General features: G+C 59.4%; 1 protein-coding gene across 3 annotated transcripts; it reads left to right on the forward strand.

Annotated features, from left to right (window-relative positions):
- The first annotated feature begins 1,422 nt into the window (after positions 1–1,422).
- Positions 1,423–22,831, forward strand: ST3GAL2 (ST3 beta-galactoside alpha-2,3-sialyltransferase 2). 3 transcript variants are annotated; one of them, XM_072980410.2, is made up of 7 exons: positions 1,423–1,561; positions 14,989–16,176; positions 17,372–17,565; positions 18,171–18,350; positions 18,687–18,732; positions 18,859–18,978; positions 19,933–22,831. In XM_072980410.2, the coding sequence occupies exons 2-7, from the start codon at positions 15,847–15,849 to the stop codon at positions 20,104–20,106; spliced, it is 1,044 nt and encodes a 347-aa protein (XP_072836511.2). In that variant the 5' UTR covers positions 1,423–1,561; positions 14,989–15,846; the 3' UTR covers positions 20,107–22,831. The 3 variants fall into 3 exon arrangements, with proteins under 3 accessions (XP_072836511.2, XP_072836510.2, XP_072836512.2); XM_072980409.2 differs by lacking the exon at positions 1,423–1,561 and adding an exon at positions 1,876–2,013; XM_072980411.2 differs by lacking the exon at positions 1,423–1,561 and adding an exon at positions 10,372–10,613.
- Positions 22,832–23,549: the final 718 nt, after the last annotated feature.

The raw sequence follows: 23,549 nt of genomic DNA on the forward strand, positions 1-23,549 counted from the left end.
GACCCAAATAGGTCACTTCCTTGCAGCAGAAATCCTGTACAGGCTGCCGGTCAAGCGCGCCCCCCCCCCGCCGCCGCCGCCAACAGCCACCCTCCCGCCCCTGTATCTGCGAGCACCCCAGCCCAGATCCACTTCCCATATGGCGCACAGCACCCAACACTGGGCAGAAAAACCCCAGTGGCTTGGCTAGTCTCACTCGGGCGGTGTGTATGTGTGTGTGTGGAGGGGTAGATCTTTGCTCCACTGTTTCCCCTCCCTCCTCACAACCCCTTTCCACACACCCAGGGGAATGATGCTGTTCCCCTCTTTCTTTCCTCGGCCCTCTCTGGGGTCCAGAGTTCACCAAAGCCAAGCAAGGTAGGGGCCCCAAATCTCGGCTGCTGTCCTTCGCGCCCTCCCCGGCCCCAGCAGAGGCCAAAAGGCTCTTAGCCTGATGGGCAGCCAACCCCTGAAGCTTGGTGGCAGCCGGCCATCTGTGAGCCCTGGCATTCCCCCCCCTTCTTTGAATGGGTGGGTGGGTGGGTGAAAAGAAGGGCCCCCCACCTCCGCCTGGTCAGCTTCCCCCAGGCGCGGCAGCCGATGCCTGTCACAGACCCATGTGTCTCCCCACGGCTTGTGGCGAGCGGGATCAAACCCTCCTGGGATCCGACGCGGACAGCCTGCACAGCCCGAGAAACAGCCGCAGAAATCAGGGGGATTGTCACTGTCAGGTTTGTAGATTCTTCCAGGGGGAGTGTTTACACACAGGCAGAGAGATCCCGAGAAGGAGCTGAGCAAGAAGAGAGCGCCCTCCAGGAGGCAAAGCACAACTTCTCCACTGAAACGGGGGGGGGGGGGGGGCTGGACCATCCAGAGAAAGGAGGGGGAGACACCCACAGAGACAAGGGTGAGTAGGAGCTTTATTGTATATATTTTTTTAATTTAGAAAAATGAAGCCACTCCTCCAGTTCTCCAGAGTTCTCAGTCAGGCAAACATGATAGAAGATCTGGGCCTGACATGATTCCAGCTGGCTCGCTGCTGGCACCCGAAGCAGGAGCGGCGGCTGGCTGGGAGGGGGCGGACAAGAGGACAGGGCTCCCCTCTTTCCCCCCCCCCCACTCCCGACGCGACCCCTTCCGACGCCCTCCCCGCCCCTTCCTCAGGGCCGGTCGCCCCTCCGCAACCCAGGCACCCGGGCGCGCCCTGAAGCGGCGGCTGCGGCCCGGCAAGGGGCCCCTCTCGCGGCGAGGGGGGGGACAAGGACCGGGCGGGCCCTGTGGCGACAGCCCGGGGGGAGGCGGCCTGCCCTCCCAAGGGAAGAGGCCAAGCCCCGTCTGGGCCGGGCGAGCGGAGCAGCCCCCGGCGCGACCTCCCCGGGAGCCGCGCGCTCTCCTCTTCGGCCGCAGCGGCGCTCAGGCGATCGCCCCCGCAGCTCCGGGCGCCCCCTCGCCGCCCCCGGGGGCTCGGCGGCCGCTCTGCGGGCCAAGCGCGGCTCCCTGGCCGGGCTGAGCTCCGGAGGCCGAGGAGGCGCGCCTCGCCCGGCTTGCCGGCACCCAGGCCCGCGACCGGAACCGCCTCCAGGTGAGCCGCCCACCCCCGAGGGCCCGGGCTGCCGCGCCCCTCCTCTCGGGCGCCCGCCTGAACGCGCGCGCGCGCCCGCCTGCTCCCCGCCCGTCCGCCCGCCCGCCCGCGTGGACTACAACTCCCAGCCTGGCGCGGGCGGCGGCGGCGGCGGCGGCGGCGAGGTCTGCCGGGCATCCTCGGCGGCGGCGGCGGCAGCGGCGGCCAGAGACGTTGCAGGAGGCCGGGCCCGCTGCTGCCGGCGCCTTGCCCAGAGAGCGGGTGGCTGCCGGGGGAGGCGGCGCTGGAGAGCTCGGGCAGGTCCCGGGCCGGGCGGCGGCCGGAGCATCCTCCGCCCGTCGGTCCCTGCCGCGCCGCGCCGCCCGCCTCCGCGCCGCCTGCTGCCGCAGTCGCTCCCGCCGGCGCCCGAGGCTCAGGATGGGGCCCGCCGCAGCCCCGCGCCAGAGGAAAAGGTACCGGGGGATGGTGGGGGGCAGAGAGAAGGAGAGGCGCGCGGCCGGACCGCCGAGGGAAGGAGGGAGGCAGGGCGCGGGCGAGGCGCGGCCAAGCCAGTCTCCCGGTGCCGCGATGGCCAGCGGGAGAGGGGCCCGCACGGCGGGCGGGGAAGGCAGGCGGCCGCCCTTTGTCTGCCGCGGGGGTGGGGGAGGGGTGTCGGGGGAGGGGCGGGCCTGGGCTCTCGCGGGGCCGGGGCGGACCAGCTCCCCCCTCCCGCCCAGGCAGCGCTGCAGGCGCCCACCCCCCCTCACCCCCCCAGAGGCCGAGCTCGTGCAGGGGGGGCAGGGCTGAGTCCTGGCGCTTCCCTTGCTTTCCCACGGGAGGGAGGGCGGCCGGCTGGCTGTGCCCCCCCCCCGCTTGCTCCCCTGCTCTTCCATCGAGCAGCTGGAACTGCCTTCCTCTTCGTTTGCAGCGCTCCCGGCGTGGGCAGTCTCTTTTTCCTTCGGTTGCCTCTAGGCATGTGCAGAGTGTGCCGCCTTCATCCCACCCAGCCGCTGCGCCCTCCTCCGTTTCTGCGCGGCTTTCATGAATATGCTCTCGGGGCCTCTGGCTTTGGAGACCCCTCGGCCATGCAGTCCTCTCACCCCCCCCCTCAGTCGGTGGAGAGGGTCCAGCGCGGCCCTCCTTGGGCTGGCCAGAAGCAGGGGAGGAGCTTCCCCTGGACCGTGGAGGCCGCTCTCGCCATCCCCTTCTTCCGCCCTGGACCTGGGCTGGCCGGGCGGGCGGGCGGGGGAGTCCTTACAGGCCCCAGGACTGGCCCCAGGCAGCCATCCCGCGGGTGTTGCAGAGCCCCTGGCGCCAGGGGCAGAGGGCCGACATCAGGGCTTGCTCTCACGGGGGGTGGGGTGGGGGGGCTTCAGCAGGGGATCTGGGATCCTGCGAGTAGGGTTTACAGTACAGGCGGTCAAAAATCCCAAGTCCGCCCACGCAGGAGGCCCTGCATCTCCCTGCACTCCAGACCGGCCTCCTTTCTTTCCATGCCGTTCAGGATGAGGCCACCCCTGGGTTTCAGGCAGGACTGAAGGCCAGGGAAGGAGCACAGGAGAGGGGGTTGCTCTGTGAATGTGGCAAACCTCTGAGTGTAACGCTGTCTGCGGTTGGCGGCAGCCGTCCCTCACCCTTTGTCTGAGAGCATCCCCAAAGATGACCAAAAGTGAGCCAGTGTGGTTCCTTTGGCCTTTCCGGGTCTCCCTCCCTCCCTCCCTCCCTCCCTCCAAAGTCACCCCATTTCACTGGGTTTCACAGATCCTGGTGGCTTATTGAACTAGCAGCGTGGCTGTCAGCTAGCCAAAACCAGGACAAAACAAGGACCGTCCCCGCCTGCCCTCTCTGATCTTGCCAGAAGAGCTTCAAAGGAGGCCGTGCATCTCTCCAGCCTTGTTCGTGAGGCCACAGGCCTCCCTTGCCAGCAGGTTCTCTTTACTAGCCAACCCTGAGACTCGTCATTGGCCTTTTCTGTCCTGGTGTCGGAGGGACGTCCCCCATCCTCACCCAGAAGCCCTCTCTGGCCAGCAGGGAACGCCTGGGAGTCCCCACGAGGAGGCTGGCTGGCTGGCTGGCGGAAGGAGGCAGGGCGCCCTGACGCTTCTCCTTGGTCCATCCAGCCTGCTGGTTTGATGCTGGCCCCAGAGAAATGGGCTCCCTTTTCTCGGCAGCCCACAGGGAAAGGACGCCTCAGCTGGCTCTCTCCCTGGATGCCTGCACAGAATTCCGCGTCCTCCATGGCAACCAGGCAAATCGGGAAGCCCCCACACTGGTCCAGAGGCGGTTCTCCCGTCAGCAGGACCGACAGCAAAGGCGCCTTCCAAAGGGTTGCCTCCTCGTCCTTCCTCTTCCTCTCTAGCAATCCTTTCCTGTGTAGGTCCATCTTCTGGGCTTTTCTAAGCTGGAGCTGGAGGTTCTTCATGCTTTGGGTAAGAATCGTTTCATTCCCCAACCCCCCCAACCCCCCGCTTATCTTGTGAAGCTCTCTTGCATTTATGGAGTTTGTGCCCCTTCATGCTTCTTGCCTCGGTCTGATTTTTGGTCTCAAACCAGCCCTTCCTCCAGGACAGGGAACATTCTCTGTCCCCCTCAGGCAGGGATGAGCACTAAACTGGTCTTTTAAATGCTAGAGTAAAAATACGTCATTTGTTTTTGGAAGTATTTTTGGCCAGCTTAAGGGTCAGCTAAAGAGTGGTTTAAAACTGAGCGAACAAATTGTGGCTGTTCCAGTCAGTTTGCAAGATTTTGTCCTCCCTCAAGGCGAGAGGAGTCCAGTGGGGAGAGGGCGGCGTTTCGGACAGAAACATGTGTCTGGTTTAATAAGAAACTAGCTTGATAATAAAACAGGTATGGATGATTCCTGTTTGAATGATGGGAGATCCTGTGTGTGTGTGTGTGTGTGTGTGTCCCCACCCCCGCAACAAAGCTCTCTTCTTCGGGGCTGCTGGTTGTGGGGAGGACCTTCCAGTTTCCCCTCCAAGCTGGAGTCGAGGGTGGGCAGAACATCTGGATGGGCAGGTTTCAACCCAGGGAGGTGCTCCCTTGCTTTCTTAATGCGGGTCTCCCTGTGAGGAGGGCAAAGCTGAACCTGCCTCTGAACTGAAGCTGTCTCCTCTCTGCATGGAATTTCGACCTCTGAGAGAACCCGACCCGGGCAGGCCTCGCTGTCCCTTGAAGTGACGGGGTGGGGGGGGTGGGGGTTCCCTCTCCATAGGGTGGCGGGTCCTTGAGCTGCAACTGTGAGCGGCTTCAGGCAGGGAACGGGAACGGCTTTTGGAGAGGCATTTCATAACTGTGTCAAATGTGCCAGAAAGGGTTGTGGCACCAGGTAATTGCTCCCCAGCTCAAAAGTGGAGCAGCCTTTGCAGCTCCTGCCTCCCTCCCTCCCTCTGAGGCCCCCTGCCTGCTCTGCACAAAAGCACCTAATGAAAAGCCTTAATGGGCCCACACCACTGCCGCCTTCCCCCCCCCCCCCAGGAGGAGGCTGGCACACAGCATTATTGCCCTTGGCAGGAAATTTGCTCCAGGGGCCAGGCGGGGAGGCTTGGGCAGGCCTGCCATCTCCGGATGTTGTCCAGGGATGTCCTGGGCCAGGGTCGAGGGGAGCTTCTTCCTCCCTCTTCCCCCCCCCACCCCCGTAATTGAGGGTGACGTTGAGCATGTCCCCCAATGGCTTTGCGACTTTCTCGTCCCTCCTAAAATCGCTCAGGTGGAGAGGGAGAGGAAGCGCCTGATTCTCCTGGCCTTGCGGTGTCTGTGTTTAGCTGAGCCGTCCAGTCTGCCCTGGCCGGTGTCATCATTCTGTTGAAGGAACTTGGTGAGGGAGGATGATTCTCGCAAAGGTGCCCTGAGCGGATGGTGATCTGCCTGGGCCTGTTTCCAGGCTCCAGGGGGGGCACCTGGGTACTTTGAAGCATGCACGGATTCGGGGAACGCGTGAGCCACCCTCGCACATAAGGTTCGGGGGGGTGGGGAGGCGAGGGCCCCCTTTCAGCCTCTGTTGTGGCTGTGCTCCGAGGCGGAAGGGCTGGGAGCGCCACTGTCGCTGTGGTGGGAAGCTGGCAGTGGGACAGGAAATATTTTGACTGCCTGCCTGGCTCAGAAACAAGGCTGGAATTCCCGGTGTTTTCTCCCTCAGCCACAGTTCTGGCCCCACCGCTCCCCTCACTCTGCCCCTTGGGTTGTGGTGACACAATCGTCTGGGGGGGGGCAGGGAGCTTTGGCCTTCTACTTCTTCTTTTTTAAACTCATCTCCTGTTTTTCAAAGTTCTAATCCGAGACTTCCTTTCCCTGTGATAAAAGGTGCCGTGTGTGTCAATACTGTTACTGTACTTGTGCTGCCTTCAGCTGTTTGTACTTGTGAATTCTGGATTCGAAGAGGCCTCTTTGACTCATATCCTGAGATCTGCCGGCCAACAGGAGCATGCTAGCCCAGAGGTTTGCATCCCTAACCTTGTGGGGAAATGCAGCCGTTCCTCCAGGCTTCCCTCCTGGGATTAGAGAGTCATTTAGTTACAGTTTTGTGCAAGAATTGATTGGCTTTCATGTGCTGGCAGCTGAAAAGCACCCAGAGGTCTGTTCTGGGAACAAGCCTGCCTTCTGCCCATGACCTCTAACCGTGGGGAGCAAGAGCAGGGACCTCCCGGGGACCTGAAGCAGCCAGCCGGCCTGCCTGCCATTCAGACCGGCCACTCCTGGCTGCAATCTCTGGAAAGTGCTGAACTCTTTCCTCAGACACCTACCGGCGTTTCCTTCCTCCTCTGAAAAGTGCTAGCCTGCGGCAGGGAGTTGGCGTTGAGCCTGCCAGCTGAGCAAGCGCCCCGTCCCTGAAGCTCCTAACCGCATGTTGGGACTGGCCTGTCGCGGAGCGAAGGCCTCTGGCGTTTTCTAAAAGTGGGTGGTCAGCTGTGGGCTCAGGAGCCCCGAGGGTGAGGGCAGCTGCCGTGAGGGGGCCGGTTTGGCCTGTTCGGGAGCCCTCTCCCTCATTTCGTTTCCTCGCTCACCGCAGGAAAGAAGAGAGCCTCTCGGAGCCAGACGCTGGAGGAGGGAGAACCCCCTCGGGTGGCTTTGACCCTCGGGGGTGCCTATTGCCCATGCCTGGAACAAGGAGGCAAACATGCCAGCCAGCCAGCCAGCCATCCGCGGGCCTGTGCAGAGCCCCTCCAAGGCCCCGGCAGGGTCCCCCCTCCCTCTCTGTCCTCCACTTCTCGGTTTGCCTTTCTCTCGGACAGACCCTTCAGCCAACCAGTTTCCTGACTCTCCAGCTTACTAGTTTATCCCACTGTCTCTGAAATCCCTCATTGGCCACTTCCTTTTCACCTGGCTAAGGCAGCTTAGCTGGCGGCAGAGCTAGTGCACTGGCCGCAGTCCCAACAGGGGGAGCTTGAGTGGCTGCAACTCAGCTGCGGTGTGCTGCAGTGCAGCGATGCATGGCCCAGGATGTCTCCCTGAGGGCTGATCAACTGGGCTGGGCAGGGGGCCTGCTTTTTTGCAGCCACAGCCGCGTCCGTCACCACCGCAAGAGAGAGGGCCCTCCAGTCGGTGGTGGCACCAGGCAGGAAGGGTGCAATTCAGAACCTCTGGAGAATGGAGTCCATTTCACAGAAACCGGAGGATGGGCATGTAGCCCTCTCCTCCTCCTCCGCCGCCCATTCCTAGCCTAGTGGTCACCAATGGATAAAAAAGAGGGGGATGTTCCCTGGTAGCCAAAATCCTTCATGGACTCTCTAGGCAGCCGCTCCACGTGGGTCATGGTTGGAATGAAGGAGGGATCCTGAACCCCTCACTTCTGCAGAGGCACAGCCCGTTGCCTCCTCTGAGGAAGCCATGCTGTCTAGCCCTCTTTGACCCAGTCTCTGGCAGAACGTGCAGGACCAAGGAATGAAGCGTTGGCGGGGGGCGGGGGGGGGAGAAAGAGGCTGAACCTGAGCGCTAATGAGCTTTGGCAACCTTTCAAGGACATCTCTTAGCACAAGGACCTCGTGCCGATCAGTTCAGCAAGAGGTCACTCGGCCCCATCTGGGAGGCTGTCTCTGGGTGCCAGCCCCACTGCACCCCTTCCCCAGAATGGAGAGCAACCTAGGCAAAGGCTGGTTCGGTCGGGGGCCCTACACTTAGGGGGTGGCCTCCTTCCCTCCCTCCCTCCCTCCCTCCCTCCCTCCCTCTAGGCAGCGTGCCTGGGAAGAGGGAGTCTTGTTCGGTTTGAGCCGCCGGGCAAGGCAGGCTTTCCCCTTCTGCTTCCAAGGCCTGTGTGTCTTCCCACGGGAGGCTGAGCAACATGCGGAGCCCACTTGGGCTGTCCTGGCGGCTGTGACCTCGTGCTGCCCACCGCCTATGTTTCAGACCGGTGCTATGGCGCGGGGAGGATGCCACCCACGATGGGCATCCAAGACATGGACATGGTTACAGGCGGTACATCTGAGACTCTGGTCTCTCTCTCTCTCTCTTTCATTATTATTAGCGTTATTACAGTTTAAAACCTGCCCATGCAAGTTTATGGTCAAACATTTTATGGTCTTCTTTCTTGCATATGTTTAGAGAAAGACAACAAACAATTGTTCTATTAAGTGAACCTTATGATCCACACCTTCCAAGAACCTGTGTCACTTTTCTGTTTCACTACATTGAACCATCTAAAGTGTTCACAACGAAAACATTCATGAAACATATTATTAATCACATTTAATTAACAGACATGCTCATTATATTTGATTCATCTAGATCATTTGTGGTGTCTTTTGACTCTCCTGTTAGCGTCTGTTCCACAGCTCCTCTCGACGGGCTGATGACTTAAAAGGAGTACGGCCCCATATTTATTTAGGGGCCGTGAGTATGAGCAGTATCCCCACATGGCACCATCCTTGTGTACATTGCATGTATTGCAATGTAAGTGTCCAAGTTTATTTTTTTTAAAGGAAAAGGAAGCTGGGGGGAGGTGGTTGTTGTTGTTTTCTAAAGAAAAGAAAAATTGTTTCAGATTCAAAAGCAAAATGTGGTCACAGGATTACAGCATACAAAAGAGAAACCACAAAATAATATTTTATTTATTTATTTTATTTTATTTATTTCATTTATACCCCGCCTATCTAGTCGATTGTGACCACTCTAGGCGGCTTACAACATGCATAATAAAGAGTGTCACCCAATCTCACCTAAACAGAGCAATAGAGAAAACCTGGGGAGACACCCTTCACAAGTAACATTACTACCAAGAAAGGAAGCATGGCTTCCCTAAAGTTATGCTAAACTTCAAAAGACTCAGATTATTATTATATAAATGAATGGCCCATTAAAACCTGAGGATGAGCATCACATCCACTTGGATTATCCTCACATGCCTGCTTCCCAGTTTTGAAATCTGCCTACCCTTGAGCAAGGAAGCATGGCAATTGCCTAATAGATTCAAACTCTTGGTGATGGCTTTGATGTACCAAGATAAAGTTTGAGATGGTAGGCTCTGCTTTGAAGTCCTGGGGAGCTCCATCTTTCTTTGAAGTGACCCTGGACAGAAATACCAGAACAAAAGACAGGGAAGAGATGCAAACAAGCCATCTCCAGGGGGTGAAAGTTCATGTTTCCATGCCCTCACAGGCACACAGAAAAGTCCTGAAGATGGATTTCATTTTTCATGTTCCCCCAAGTCCTTGATCTCTTTGCATGCCTTATGAATGTTTCATTGTGAACAGTGTACATTAAAGTTTTAGATGGCTGAATGTCTGTGAAAATGGGGGAAGGAGACAGAGGATTTGAATGGGCTCATTGTAACGTCCACCTAAGGTGTTGTTCCTCTTTGTTTTCTTTGTGTTGCCCCTGAAGAAGGCCATCAACGGTTTGGCCCAAATCATGTTGGGCAGCTTTTAAACTGCATTTAATCTGCATTTTTTGTGTGCATCCTGCAACTTTGGTCTCTTTCTCCAGAGAGACCATCAGACGTACTGATTTCCATTATGAATAAACTGCACTTTGATGTGGTTTCTGAAAAGGGGGCCCATTGCATAGTTAATCTTAACTTTGATGTGCCTGAAAAAAGTCATATTCACCTGAACCTAGACCTTTCATCTGAAAGCAGGATGACTGCAGTGGGCCACACCTTCCGGGAGGCTGCGCTCTGGCCTCGGAAAGCCCGGAGCATCCCAGCCAAAGGCCTCCCGCTCTACAGAAACTGGGCATGTCTAGATTCTTTGGTCCTGTAGGACTGATCCTTCCCAGCCCCTTTGGCCAAATATTTCTAACAAAAAGACAAGCCGTCTTGTTTTAGCCCATATTTAATATTAACATTGAGACTTCATTGGCAGAGTTTGGAAGTACTGTAACACATTTACTTTTAATGCCTTAATTTTTGTTGTTGTTGTTGTTGTTGTTGGCAGTTAATAATGGTACTTTTTCTGTTTCAATGTTAACATGTGTGAACCATTTGGGAAAGCACTTCCAATCTTTTTTCTGGCTCTCGCAGGGCAGGGGGCTGGCAAAAATGTCCCAGCAGGGGCTGCGGGGTGACTCTCTTCCTCGTCTGTGGTGAAAATGGCCGTGTGGCCTGGATAGCAATGCCAAATGGCATCTGCTAGGCTCTAGAGTGCCACCGCACGGATCTCTCCCCCCCCCCCCGGGTGTGTATTCCCCAGTGAACAGGGAGAGGGGCCCATGGGAGGTTGCTTGCCAGGAACCCCCAAACCCTGGAGGTCTCCCTTCGTTTTCCCTCAGGGAAGTTTGTCTGTCATTCAGGATTTCCCTGCTTGGGAACCTCTGAGGACCTCAGCCTTTGGCGGACTTTGTTCCATGGAGCGATGGCCCAGCCGACAACGTGTTACGTCGGGAACTCGGCTGCTGGCCAGCTGTGACTGGGCTTCTCCTCCTAGGCCAACGCCTCCCTGGATCCACAGCCAGTGCAGGCTAAGCTGCCTCTGAAGGAGCCTTGCGGGCGAAGGAGGCCGCAGGCAGAGCAGAAGCCTTGAAGCAGGGAAGGTCGGGAACACAAACACGGGGCCAGGAGGAAGCCTGCCCGCTTCTCCTCCTGAAAGGAGCAGGAAGCTGTGAGGCACAGGAAACCATCCGGATCTGCAGCTGGAAGCTGGAGGTGGGGAGGGATGGCCGGGAGGGGGCGGGGGGGGGGGAAGGAAGGGGCATAATATGCCCTGACTCAAAAGAGGGTGGGGTGGTCCCTTGCACATGTTCCGGGAGTACAGCTCACGTTGCCCCTCAGGGCCAGAGGCCCTGGGATGCCGTTGGAAGTCCGGCCACATCTGGCAGGCTGTCGGTTGCCCACCCTTGGCCTCGGTGGCTCTGGGCCAGGCTTCCTCTGGGGAAGTAAGTGCTAGAGGAGGAGAACAGGCCCGGCTCTTGTCCTTCCGCCTCCCGCGTCCGCTTGGAGCCCTTCAGGCCTGAGCGGCCCCCTCGGCCCCCCACTTCCCGTCTGAGCCAAGGGAAGGGCCCCTTTGTTTCAAGGCAGTGGGAGAAGAAGAAAAGGCCCATTGTGGGGCTCTCCCTCCCACAGTCAATTAAGCAGATGCTTTTGCTGCTCAGGGAGGGTGGCTTCCTCCGGAGCTGCGCGGGACTATTTGATCTAATGTGCAAAGTGTTGTGGGGGGGGTTGGGGGCTTTCTCCAGAAGACAGCGCTTTCGGGAGTGGAGCAAAGGAGACTCCGCCTGGCATCGGGTGCACACGCGCCACGTTCCCACCGCCTTTCGAGTCTGGCCACGGGCAGAGCTCCAGGTCTGATCCCCCTTGGTCTGTCTTGCTTCACACACACACACACACATACACACAAAGGTGCCACCTGCGTGTCGGGTGTCCCCCTTTGAAGGTGGCCATGCTGGGCTTCTCTGTGTTGCCCAAGGGCAGAGAGCAGGAGGGATTCCAGGGCACTTTCTCAGGCTGCAACTCAGCTTTCCATGCATCGCTTTCCAGAACGTGGCATGCAAACCTTTTCTGGATGCTGCTGAGCAAGTCTTGGGTGACAGCTGTCAGCCTGCTCCTGACAAGGACCTGCAGGAAGCTGCCAAGGGAGAGGGTCAGAGAGGAGGTGATGCCGCAGGCCGTCCCTCGGTCGCTGTCAGCTTTAGGAAGTGATGCAAAGGATAGCAAAGAAGCAAAGGAGAAGAAGCCACTCTGGGGCTCAGGAGGCCAAGCCTTTCCTCTCTCTTGCAGGAACGTTGAGGCGGAGGGATGGGAAGGGGCTGCCGGGCCAGGAGAGGGCGGGAGACGGGCAGGCTGCCACAGCCCTGGGAACAGAGCTCCCTTTCTGTTCCACCTGGAGGCTCTTCCCAACCCCTCGGGCCATGTCGGCGTGGTTTGGGAGTGCACGAGTCACACCTGCTGGCAACCCCAGAGACAAAGGGCTCTGAACAGCCAAGGGGATGCCTTGGGATGCTGCCTTGCGGGATTAGTGAAACAAGACTAGACTGCGCCTGAGAGGAGAGGCAGCAGAATTCTGCGAAACTCCTATTCGAGGGACAGATCTTTGTGTCCTTGGCTTGGTAAGAACCTCTCTCTAGGGAGGCCCACCTAGCAAGCAGGCGGAGAGAGGTGCCCTTTGGCCTTTGCTGGTGGTGGCGGAGGCCAGGTGGGCACAGAGGACGCCTGGCCCCCAGGGCTGCCACCGTCTCCACCGGAGGAAGGAATTGCATCCGGCTGCCCTGTAGCTTTTCTTCTGCAGTTGTCTGTCATTGGATGGTGGGTTCTTCCTTCCACCCAGTATTGGCCTATCTGAAGCCGTCCAGTCTGGGTCCCCTCTGTCTCGTGGATCCAAAGGAAGCTGAGGCAGATGACGAAGTCAGAGATGCAGTCCAGTTGGCTTGATCCAGCCCAGCCCTTTCCTCTGGGAATCTTTGGATTCTGCGACATCCATGCATGGCAGGGAACGAGATAGGGCGCGTAGGAATGTAGCTTAGATTAGCAAGGAGAGAATTTTTTATTTGTCGAGCACTGCTGACTTCAGATTTGCGTGTTTAGATTCTAGTAGGCCAAAGGGAAGTGTGTAATTCATGCAAAAGTCTGAAATCGAAAGGAACCAGCTGGTGGGCAGACGCACAATGCCTGGGAATAAAGCAGCTTCTCCAGTTAAAGAGTTTCTAAGGCTGCTTTCTCAGAAACCTTATCATCACATTCTTATGTAGTGTTGTTGTTTTCATTTCTGATCATTTACACTGCTTTCTAAACGTTAATGTTCAACAATAATTATGTGCTGCCAAGTCAGTGTTGGTGTATGATGACCTTCTCAGGGGTTTTTTAAGGTAGAAAGTGTTCAGAAAAGATTGCCAAGCCGCCTCCCTCCACTGGCACTCTGGGGCCAACGTGGGGCTTGCCCAGAGGCCACGCCGGCAGTAGGGGTGCCTTCACGCTTTGAGCCTTGCAGGCTGTGGACCTGAGGGTGGTGGAGAAGGCCCTCCCCTGGGTTCAGCCTGACACCCCCCCCCCACAAGGATTGCCAAAGTGGTGGCTGCAGTGCTGAAAGACCTTGCTTCTGGCTTCGAGCCCGCTGGCATCGGGGATGCTCTGCTTTTCCACAGTCACCCCCAGGAACAGAATTAAAACAGGTGCTTTGGAAACAGAGCCATGAAATTGCCTGGTGCTGATCCTCCTCCTCATATCCGGAATCTCTCAAACTAGTGCCTCTGAAATGTTCACTGCAACCTCCCTTTGCAAGTGGTTGGCTTGTGGGTTCTGCCTTCTTCCAGTGATGCCCCATATCCGGGGGTCCTACAAAGCCTTCATCCCCTCTCCCAGCCTCCTCTGCTTGTTTTCAAGGTGATTTAAGGCTCATTTGCGCGTGCGTGCACACACACACATGTGCACCCCAGCAAAGCCTGGCTTTTCCATAGCTGCTCGGAAGGTGTGTTGCACAGAGAGACCTCTTGGGGCCTCCTCCCCCTCCTTCAGCTCTTCGTTCCTGTGCGATGCACGCCAGGCAAGGGGGAGTGGCTGCGGCTGGCCTGGGCTCATGGCACGCGTCCTGTCAGCTGACAGCTACTCTGCCCGTGGGTGCCCCGGGCTGCCATTTCTGCATCTGCTCCAGCTGTGCTGGGAAAAGGCGAGCCACACCAGCACGCGCACGCCTTCTTGTGAGTTTGCACATGACGGGGAGGGCGCAAGCGTCGTCTGAGCAGCCTCCTGGGAGCGGGACACTCCCAATAGCCAGTCCCACTTTGGTGTCCACGGAAGCTCAAGGACACGAAATGTGTGTATTGAGTCTGTGCTACTCAAGTCCTGTTATTTCTTGCCCTTTGATCGTCTTTCTCATCCTGTTCCTTTAGTGTTTGTATCTGATTGGTGGCTGCCTTGAGCACCGGGTGGTGGTGGGAAAGGTGAGATAAATTTACTGCCTAGATAATCAGGGCTCTGTAACCCCCCCCCCCCCGCTCAAATTGCTGAGCTGTTCTCTTGAGGCCGCCCTCTAGGATGGCTTGTCATCCTGGATGTGCCCGTCCACCGTGTGAGCGCGTGGGGTGGGGGGTGGAAAGGGTCATGGCCTTATCTGGGCGGACAGAAACACACACACACCCCCCACACACACAAGAATGCTGGTCTTATCCAGCCTGTTGCTGCAGGTCATCACGTGGGGAACTGAGCACCGGATGGCAGAGGTTGAATCAGCTTCTCTTTCCATGCAAAGATCTGCTTTTTTGTAAATCCATCAGGGTTTTAAAGCCCTGTGTCGGTGCAAGAAGGGAAACGGCTGCTGGAGGTGGAAAACGTTACTGAGCGACGGATGGAGTTGCTGTCCTCCCTTTTGGGAAGTGGGATTCTGGAAGGAAGAGTCCTTTCCTGCAAGGGCTCCCCATGCAGAGGAGCCGAGCCACTGTCATGTCTCGGGGGGAGATGGAGAGGCATCTGGTGTCCGGGGGGCATCCAAGGGGTGCCCTGGGCTGCCCAACAGTCTGTCAGGAGGGACAGGACCTGGCTGGAGCTGAGGCCGGTGGAAGCACCCGCTGGGAGAGGCACAGGAGACTCGGGACATTATGGGCGCAGCAAAGGACCCGCTAGGCGTTGGGTTGTACAGGCAAGACCTTGGATGGAGCCGTTTGCACTTGGGGAGAGAAAGAGGGGATTTTCACAAGCAATCTGTTGGGTGGAGGATTCTTCATAACCCCCGTGGCTCAGCCCATGCATGGGCGGGGAGCTCATCAAAAGATTGCCCCCACCCACAATATCTGCAGGAGAAATGCCACAATCTGGACGGCACCTAAGGCTCAGCAGCTGGGTGGGGACACCAGCCGGGAGCGCACACCCCCCCCCCCCGTAGGCTTTGCTTCCTGGACCGGGAGGGAGGCTCCCATTGACAGGAGGTGGCTGCAGCTGTGGGCTTCCGTGGAGGTGGAGGGCCCACCCTTTCCCTTGCAGGAGACCATCCTTCTTCTGCTGCCACACATACACACACACACACAAGGGCTCTGCTGAGGTTGACTTTTCTAAGATGTGGCTTTAAGGCACCTCTTTTTGCCTCCCACTTCAGGGCTTTGCTGCAGCGCCGTCTTCTCTGGGTGAGCAAGTGGAGAGGGGAAGACTGCCGAGGGATCCTTTAAGAGCCAAAGCGACAAAGGACGATGGGCTTGGCAGTGGCTCCAGCTCCATACCTGGCAGGCGCCACCTTGAAGAGGCTGTTGTGAAGCTGAGCGGGCGCTGCCTACAGGCGGACTGAGTGTGGGTCTGCGTGCATGCAGGCCTACGGGGGCGTGTTGGAGGCAGAGGGAGAGAGTGACCCCCCACCCACCCAAGGGACAGCTGCCCACAGGCCCTCCTGCGGACGCACAGCAGACACGGGCGAGCCGTGGGACTGAGGCGGCAAATGGCAGCAGGGTGGCCGGCGGATGGAGTTCCTCTGAGACTTGGCAGGAAGGGGCTTTCTCTTCCTCCCTCCGAAGGGCAGAGCCTGGGTGCATGCGCCAGGGAACGGATGGGGCCATGACCCCTTCATTTGCGTGGCTCACATCTCCCCAGCTCCCGCCAAGAAGAAGTGCCAGGGCAGAGATGGCAGCCTGGTTGAGCAGGGAGAAGAGACCTTTTTGAGAGTCTGCTTGTGAAGCCGGCAGGCGGCACCTTCTTTCCTGCCGCCAACGTCCTGGCGTTGCAAAAGGGCGGTGGCTGGCCTTTGGCTTCTGGGGCCTCAGCCCAGGGGGGACCCAAAGAGCAAGCAGCTGGCGCCTCCCCGGGATCACACGCCTGCCGCTCGTGGCTGGGGAACCGCCCGCAACCGGCCGGGGCTGACCTCAGGCGGGCTGGTGGCGGCGCTTGGGGCACCTTGGCCCGGGGGGACTCTCTTGCCTTGCTGCGGTGACCCTTCTCGGCCCCCCCCTTTCCGCTCCTGCCCACCATGAAGTGTTCCTTGCGCTTCTGGTTCCTGTCCACCGCTTTCCTCCTGGTCTTCGTCATGTCGCTGCTGTTCACCTGTTCCCACCACAGCATCGCCTACCTGGATCCCAGTGGGCTGAGCAGCATCCACCGCGTGAAGTTAGTGCCCAGCTACGCCGGCATGCAGCGTCTCAGCCAGGGGGGGTTCTTTGTGAAGAACTGCGCATGCCACAAGTGCACCGTGGATGTCAGCAACTCTGAGTGGTTCGACAGCCGCTACGACAGCCGCATCTCCCCCGTGTGGACCCAAGAGAACGCGGAGTTGCCGCTAGATGTCCAGCGGTGGTGGATGGTGAGTCCTGGGCCTTTGACCCTGGGAGCCGGGCTGGCCGGAGGCCCTGCCTTCTCCTGGGCACGTGGCAGGCTGCTCTCGGGATGGGAGCCGCAGTCTCCTGCGTCTCCAGGCAACGTCTTCAGCTGGAGCTCCCCCAGGCTCTCCTTTGCTGGGTGCCAGGCCAGTGCTCTGCCCGTTGACTGCCTTGGCTGGTACCCTCCCCCTTTGTGTGTGAGTACGGGGGGGGGGGGAAGAGAAGGAGGGCATTCCTTCTGTCTCCTACGGTGGCTTCCATGGGCTGCTCCATGGTGCAGAGAAGGTCCATGTGGGAGCCCCCAACAGGGCCTTCCTTCACCTTTGCCTGGCCTCCTGTGATGCCAGCTGGCTGGCTCTTTGTCCTTCGGTTGCTGCTGAAGGGGCCGCCCTCCCCCTCTTTTTTCTCCCCCCTCCCCTGTCTTTTTGGAAATGTATACGGAGCTCTTTCTCCCCATCCAGCTGCACGCCAGGCTTGGTCAAGACCAGAGTTCCCTCCCACTGTCAGTGAGGCAGAGGGTCTCCCCTAGCCCAGGTGCTGGAGGGGGGGCTGCCCAGACCCTTGTCGCCCCCCCCCCCCAAGATCCCTTGGCACGAATGGCACGTGGTCCTGTCCTGCAGGCCAGAATTCTCCAGCTTGTGCTTAAGCAAAGGGCACTTAAAGCTGGCTGGTCAGAAGCCGCGCGCTCGGCATGGCTGCTGCAGAAAGAAAGAGCAGCACCAGGATAATATTTTGCACTCCTGCAAAACTGTTGCCTGGGGGTGGGGGGGCAGGCGGGGGGGGGGGGAGCTTGTCTTCTGGAGGTTGCATTCAGCAGTCCAGCCACTGGGGGGCCTTTTATCCTCCATCCCTCTTGCGAGGGCATCTCTGGCAAAGGAGAGGTCTTTCACCCCTGGGGGTCTTTGGGAAGAAGCTGTGGGCGTTAAGCTGGTTTCACGCCGGATTTGACCCCCCCGCCCCCCAGTGTAGCTGGGCCCACACAAGTGTCTGCAATCGGTTCTCCCTCTTTTTATGCCCCCCCCCACGCACACTCCTTGCAGCGTTTCAGGGGTTCCTTGTCTTAGAATACCCGTGTGCGTGTTCCACCCCTCCTGGCCTTGCCCCGGTGCCCCCACCCCCCCGCCAGGACCTCCCCCTCCCCCTGGTGTTCTCACGGGGGCCTCCCTCTTCCACCGGCAGATGCTGCAGCCTCAGTTCAAGTCCCACAACCTGAAGGAAGTCCTGAGCAAGCTCTTCCAGATCATCCCTGGGGAGAATCCCTACCGCTCGCGAGAAGCTGGGCGCTGCCGGCGCTGCGCTGTGGTCGGCAACTCGGGCAACTTGAGAGGCTCCGGCTACGGCAGGGAGATCAACAGGCATGACTTCATCATGAGGTGAGGGTGCCGGCCAGGTGGGTTTGGGGGCCCCCGGGCGGTCCCTGCCCTCCCTCCTCCCCTGGCCTGCCGGGGATCTGTGGCTGTCTCTTCCATGCAGAGGCCCTGCCCAGCGGGAGTAGGTGAGCCCCCCCCCAATGAGGTCTGCCGCCTTGAGGGGCTGCTCTGGGTCCCTCCCCTGCGGTGTGCCTGCCGAGGGCCAGCTGCTCAGTCTGTGGGGTGCTCCCGCCGCTGGGGAGGAACGGGCCCAGAGAGTGACGGTTCCCAAGGCCTCGCGCCATCCCTGCCTTAGTGTTGCCTCCTGGCCTGAAGGCTCGGGCACAGGAAGGAGGTGGCCCCTGGATCCGTTCCAACTTGGCCCTAAAGCCTCCCTTTCCTCCCGGCCCTCCCTCCCTCCCTCCCTCCCTCCCTTCCTTCCTTCCTTCCTTCCTTCCTTCCTTCCTTCCTTCCTTCCTTCCTTCCTTCCTTCCTTCCTTCCTTCCTTCCTTCCTTCCTTCCTTCCTTCCTTCCTTCCTTCCTTCCTTCCTCCCTCCCTCCCTCCCTTCCTTCCTCCCTCCCTCCCTCCCTCCCTCCCTCCCTCCCTCCCTTCCTTCCGTGTCCTGCAGAATCAACCAGGCGCCCACAGCCGGCTTTGAAGCAGATGTGGGGAGCAGGACTACCCATCACTTCATGTACCCGGAAAGCGCCAAGAACCTGCCTGCCAACGTCAGCTTTGTCCTGGTGCCCTTCAAAGCCCTGGACCTGCTCTGGATTGCCAGCGCCCTCTCGACCGGCCAGATCCGATTGTAGGTGCCTGGGAGGGGTCACAGGGAGGGGTGGCTCCCCCTGCCGGCTCTAGCTGGGCAATAGGGGCAGCGTTGTGGCCTGTTTCTGGGGGGGGGAGGGTGGACCACCAGCTCTCCCCAGGCGGGCATCCCTGCCCCCTTCCTCCTCTGGTGTTTCCATCAAGAGCAGCAGCAGCAGCAGCAGCAGCAGCAGCAGAGGAGATGATGTGAAAGGATCAGGGCGGGCCAGGTGGGAAGAGGGGCCGAGGGGGCGTCCTGGAGGGCCCCACCGAGGAGGGGGCCCCCTTCTCCCCTTGGGCGCGAGGGAGCTGAGTCTCTTTCCTTCGCTCCTTCTAGCACGTACGCACCGGTGAAGCCCTTTCTCCGGGTGGACAAAGACAAGGTAAGGCCGGCCCTGCCCGCCTCCCTCTCTTCTGACTGGGCGGGCGGATGGTCTCTGGCAGAAGAGCTGGACCTGACCCCCCCCTGACCCCCTCCTCCCCCCCCCCTCCGCCTTGGTCTCCTTCAGGTCCAGATCTACAATCCAGCCTTCTTCAAATACATCCATGACCGATGGACCGAGCATCACGGGCGCTACCCGTCCACGGGGATGCTGGCGCTCTTCTTTGCTCTGCACGTCTGTGACGAGGTCAGTTTTGAGCTGGCTAAGAAGTGACACACACACACACACACACACACACACACACGTTCTCCTGTGAGAAAAGTGTATGTGTGTGTATTTTGTGGGGAGCAGTCTGGAGTCTGGCAAGTTTCCTCAGCCGCCTGGTGCCTTTGGCACAACCGAGGAAGGCAGGTCAGCGGCCGAGGAAGGCCCTTCTGGCTGAAGCAGCCCCGTGGCCTCCAGGAGCAGCCCTGGGTTCAAGAACATGCCCACTGCCCGTCGAGAGGGAGAGCAGCCCTGCCCCAAACCCAGGCCGGAGTCCCACCCCAGGCTACTCTTTCTGTGGAGAGACCCCCCCACCCCACCCGCCAAGCCGTCTTCCCTGGTTCTTTGCCCAGTCCCTCGGTGGCATCCAGGAAGCCACTCCGAGCGGCCACAACTTCCCTGGCATGACGAGGGGAAGGGGACATGGTGGGCCATCGTCAGCTGAGGGGCACAATCGTACTCACACCTCCCGGTGGCCTCACCTCGCCCACCTGGCAGCTTCAGGGACAGGTTGAAAAGCAGAGGGTCAGGACTGAGCCCCAGAGCGAACGGCCATGAAGCTGAACAGGAGCACCCCCCTCACCCCCATCCCCACCTTTGAGGAGTCTTTAGCCCAAGGAAGCTGCAACCTCCCTAGAAAGGGCCCCCGGATTCCCAAGTCAGCCGGAAGGGCCAGGAAGCCTCCCTGGTGGGTGGGGTCCCCTCTTTTCGGATCAGCAGGAAGACCCCAGGAGAGGAGGAGGAGGAGGAGGAGGAGGAGGAGCTGGGCTGGGCTGGGGAAGAGACCGGCCAGGTCCTGCTCCACTTCCCTGAGGGAGGCTCTGCTCGGCTGCAGGGGGGGGCCCTGAGGGGCCAACCGCCGGGGAGGGTGTCCCCTATGCTGACTGCCCCTCCCTTCCTCCCTCCCTCCCTGCCTCCTCCTCTTGCCAAATGCAGGTGAACGTCTTTGGCTTCGGGGCGGACAGCCGGGGCAACTGGCACCATTACTGGGAGAACAACCGCTATGCGGGAGAGTTCCGGAAGACGGGCGTGCACGACGCGGATTTTGAGGCGCACGTCATTGACGTCTTGGAGAAGAGCAACAAGATTGAGGTGTTTCGTGGTAACTGACTTCTCCCCAGGCACCCTGGCTCGGCTGAGACTCACGAGACCAGCCACCTGGGGATGGGCCAGAAGGGGCCGCTGCCTCCCTCCCTCCCTCCCTCCCTCTTGAAGAGGGAGTCCTGGATTTCCACTCGGTCTGGAGGGCAAAAACAGAGTGTGGGGGTCCTTGGGGTGGGGTGGGGGTGGGAACCCAGAGGATTGGCTGATCTCAGCCCAGGGTTTTGCCTTGTGATGGGGTGGGTGGGGGGGAGAGTCTTGGGGGAGCACCTGGAGGCTGAAGCCGGAGAGCCTGGCGGATCCTTCCCAAACAGAGGTGAAGAGCTGGAATGCAGAAGGGAGGCTGGCGGCCACCGGAGGGGAAGGGAAGGGAAGGCAAGCCTCGCCTCGTCGTGGCTGGTCCAGAGCCTCGGAAAGGGCCTGCAGCTCCTTGCTCTGGGTCTCCTGGCAAGCCTCCACACAGACTGCCTGCCAAGACGGAGGCGTCGCAGGCCCTTCAGCCTCTTTTTAAACTCCACCGAGGACTTCTGGAAGAAACTCTTCAGTCTTGACTGCCTTTTTTTAAAAAAATAACAAACCAACTGCAATGATCAATTTTCCTTTGCTAAGTGGCAATCACCCACTTTCCTCCCAAAGGAAAGTTCCTTTTGACACTCACTTCGGTACAATCAGGTTCGAAAGGCAGAGCAGCTGCGATCACGGAAACCCTGAACGATTTGGCTCTCCGGAGAGCTGACGCCTTCGGCACCCTGGCGGGGTCTGGACCAGGGGGTGGGGGCGCGGGGGTGGATGGGCAAGTGTGGGCACAAGCAGGTCCCCCCCCCCGTCCAAGGGAGCCGCCACGCATGAGGAGTGGACTTTGTGGGATGGGAAGGGGCCCCCTTCCAAAGGCATTCCAGGGGAAAGGGGCCTTGCGGGCTCTCCTCTGTCATGCCTTCCGGCTGCCCAGGGGCCCTCGACAAGCCCACCCTCGCCTCAGGTTTGGGTAAGCAGGAGATGGATCCTGCGTGATGGCTGGCTGATGCTTATAACCCAGGTCTAAGTGGGGGTGGGGGTGGGGGTGGGGGTGGGGGGTCTTCCTGTTCTACCTCCCCTTTTCTGCCCAACTCCGTTCTTTGACAGCATCAGGTGTGGGACACACCACCTCCTCCTCCCTGAGCAGCAGACGGAGATCGCTTCCGGTAATCAGAATGTCAGCAGAAAGAGCTCCTCTGCTCTCCTCCTGCAGCCTTCCAAGGTGTTGAGGGGTGCAGTTAGGTCTCTGCCTTCTGCAGCTGAGAAATTGGGGGGTGCAGGCTGTGTGAGGGCCTTTATTTTCACAGGGAGGGCTGGTAGACGGAGGCCCCACTGGCTCAGAGTAAGTGTGCCCATTTGCTTTTCAGTCCCGTATCTTCTTTTGGAAGGCTTTGTGATTCTTGTGGGGCCACAGGGAAGTTAGAGGGATAGTCGCCCCCCTGCCCCCCGCTTGCTGCCGCCTTGCAGGAAAAGTGGGCTCTAGCCGAGCCATCCTTGGGCATCCTAACCCTTGAGGCCTCTTGGTGAAGCATAAGGGGTTGCCATCAAGTCAGATGATTCACCTGGTTTTCTGGCCTTGAAAGGCTGTTGGGAAAGGAGTCGAAACCTTGGAATAATGTGCACGCTTTTCACTACAAAGCCCACCCTCAGAACGTTGTGCTGGTGGCCTCTTGCCGGCCTTGGGGGCAACGAGGATCCCATGAGTTTTCCTTTCTGCCACGGCTGTTGTGGGAAAGGAAGCCTTGAGGCAAGACAACCAGCAGAGGAGGCTTAAGAAGGGAAGGAAGGTCATCTCAGCGTCCAGAGAAATCTTCCGCTCCCCCAAAGATCATTGAAGAGGCTTGCAGCAGGAGGGCAGGTGTTGCCGAGACCTGCTTCACCCCCACTGTTTACTTGAGGGTCTTCAACCCTTGCCAGCGTCTCAGCCCCTTCCCCCCCCCCGATTCCTTGAGGTGAGCAGCGGGCCTGGGGACAGAGCCGGCCCATCCGGAGGGCCAGCTAGACCAGAGCAGCTCCTGCTAGTAGCGCCACTGCTCCCGCCCTTGCTCCCGTCGCCGCCCGGTGCCTCCTTCCTTCCTGACTGCAGTGGCTCTTCAGTCCTCGGGGGTGACGGGGGATGTGTGCGCACGGTTGGTTGGGTGTGTAAGGCAGGACGCGCTGGCTTGAGCCTTGCCTATCAGGTGGTGCTAGAGGGGCCGAGCAGAAACCAAGCAACCCCCCCCCCACGCTGCCGCCATGGAGTGGTGCAGGCCAGGCAGACACATGACTGCCATTCGGAGAAAGGGGCCCCAGACCATCCCACCTCGAGGGGGGGCAGTGGTGGGGGGGATGCGCTCCTGGCTGCTCTCTGTCCTTCCGAGGCCCGGCCGCCTAGCCTTCTGTGTTCACCAGCTCCTGGGGTGGGGGGGGAGACGGGGGGGCAAGAGCTAAGACCCAAAGCTTGCTTTCCTGCTGTGGCTTGTCTGAATGGAAGCTTTGCCCACGGCTGCTGCCTCTTGCCGCTTCCTGTCCGGCCAGGAATTCGGGGAGACAAGGTGATTTGCTTTGCCCTTGCCAAGCAGCCGGAATCTGCCGGCAGCTGCTGACAGGCCAGTCTCAGTATTAAGCGCCCTTGTGCTGCCCTCATTTTGTACTTTTTGACTTCACCCGCTGCCCCTGGAAGGAATGGGATTTATTTTGTTTTCTGTTGTGCAAAATAAAATCTGTCCCTTTTTGCTTCTCTTGACTCTTGCACTTTCTGTCAGGGAGGGGAAGGGGGAAGGTCTGCTTTTCGGATGTGCTGTTTGGCAGCCTGTGTGGCTGCAGGGATGGCTCAGAGGCCCTGGAGGGTCATAACAGGGCAATTCAGCCTCATCGGCTGACGGTCCGGCTTGTTGTGGGTCAGCCTGGCACCCAGCGGATTGTATCTGGCACCCCCCGAGGGGCATGCTGGGCAGGGCTGCCATCAGAGGGGTGGGAGGGAGGGAGACGCAGCTGGATCACGCCGGGAGAAGCCTTTCCACCAAAAAGCCCCCCACACACACAAAACACCAGGGCTAATGAGCTCACCTCTGGCAGAAGGGCCCTCCCGCCCAACCTGTTTGCTCCTGGCCACGCTTCGGATCAGGGCCCATGCTTGCCGCCTGGCCTTTCGGCGATTTCTGATTAAAGGATCCTCTGCCCCCACCCAGGCCAGGAGACCAGCCAATGGAGCCACGTGCCAGGCCACGGGTGAGGTGCCACACAGTCCGTGGGGGGGGGTCATGCCCGAGGAGACCCGCCGTGTGTGTGTGTGTGTGGGGGGGTCCTTGCCTGGTTTTACTGCAACAGGCTAAACCATTCACACAGAGGCAAAGGAGGCCAGTTTTTCCTCAGTCCTTGAAAAACAAGGTGTCATTTTAAAAACCAGGGCTTCAGGGCATAAGCATTTTAGCCCCCTTTGGCCCCAAAGCCACGAT

This window comes from Pogona vitticeps, chromosome 10 (assembly GCF_051106095.1).
Source record: "Pogona vitticeps strain Pit_001003342236 chromosome 10, PviZW2.1, whole genome shotgun sequence".
NCBI classification, from domain to species: domain Eukaryota; kingdom Metazoa; phylum Chordata; class Lepidosauria; order Squamata; family Agamidae; genus Pogona; species Pogona vitticeps.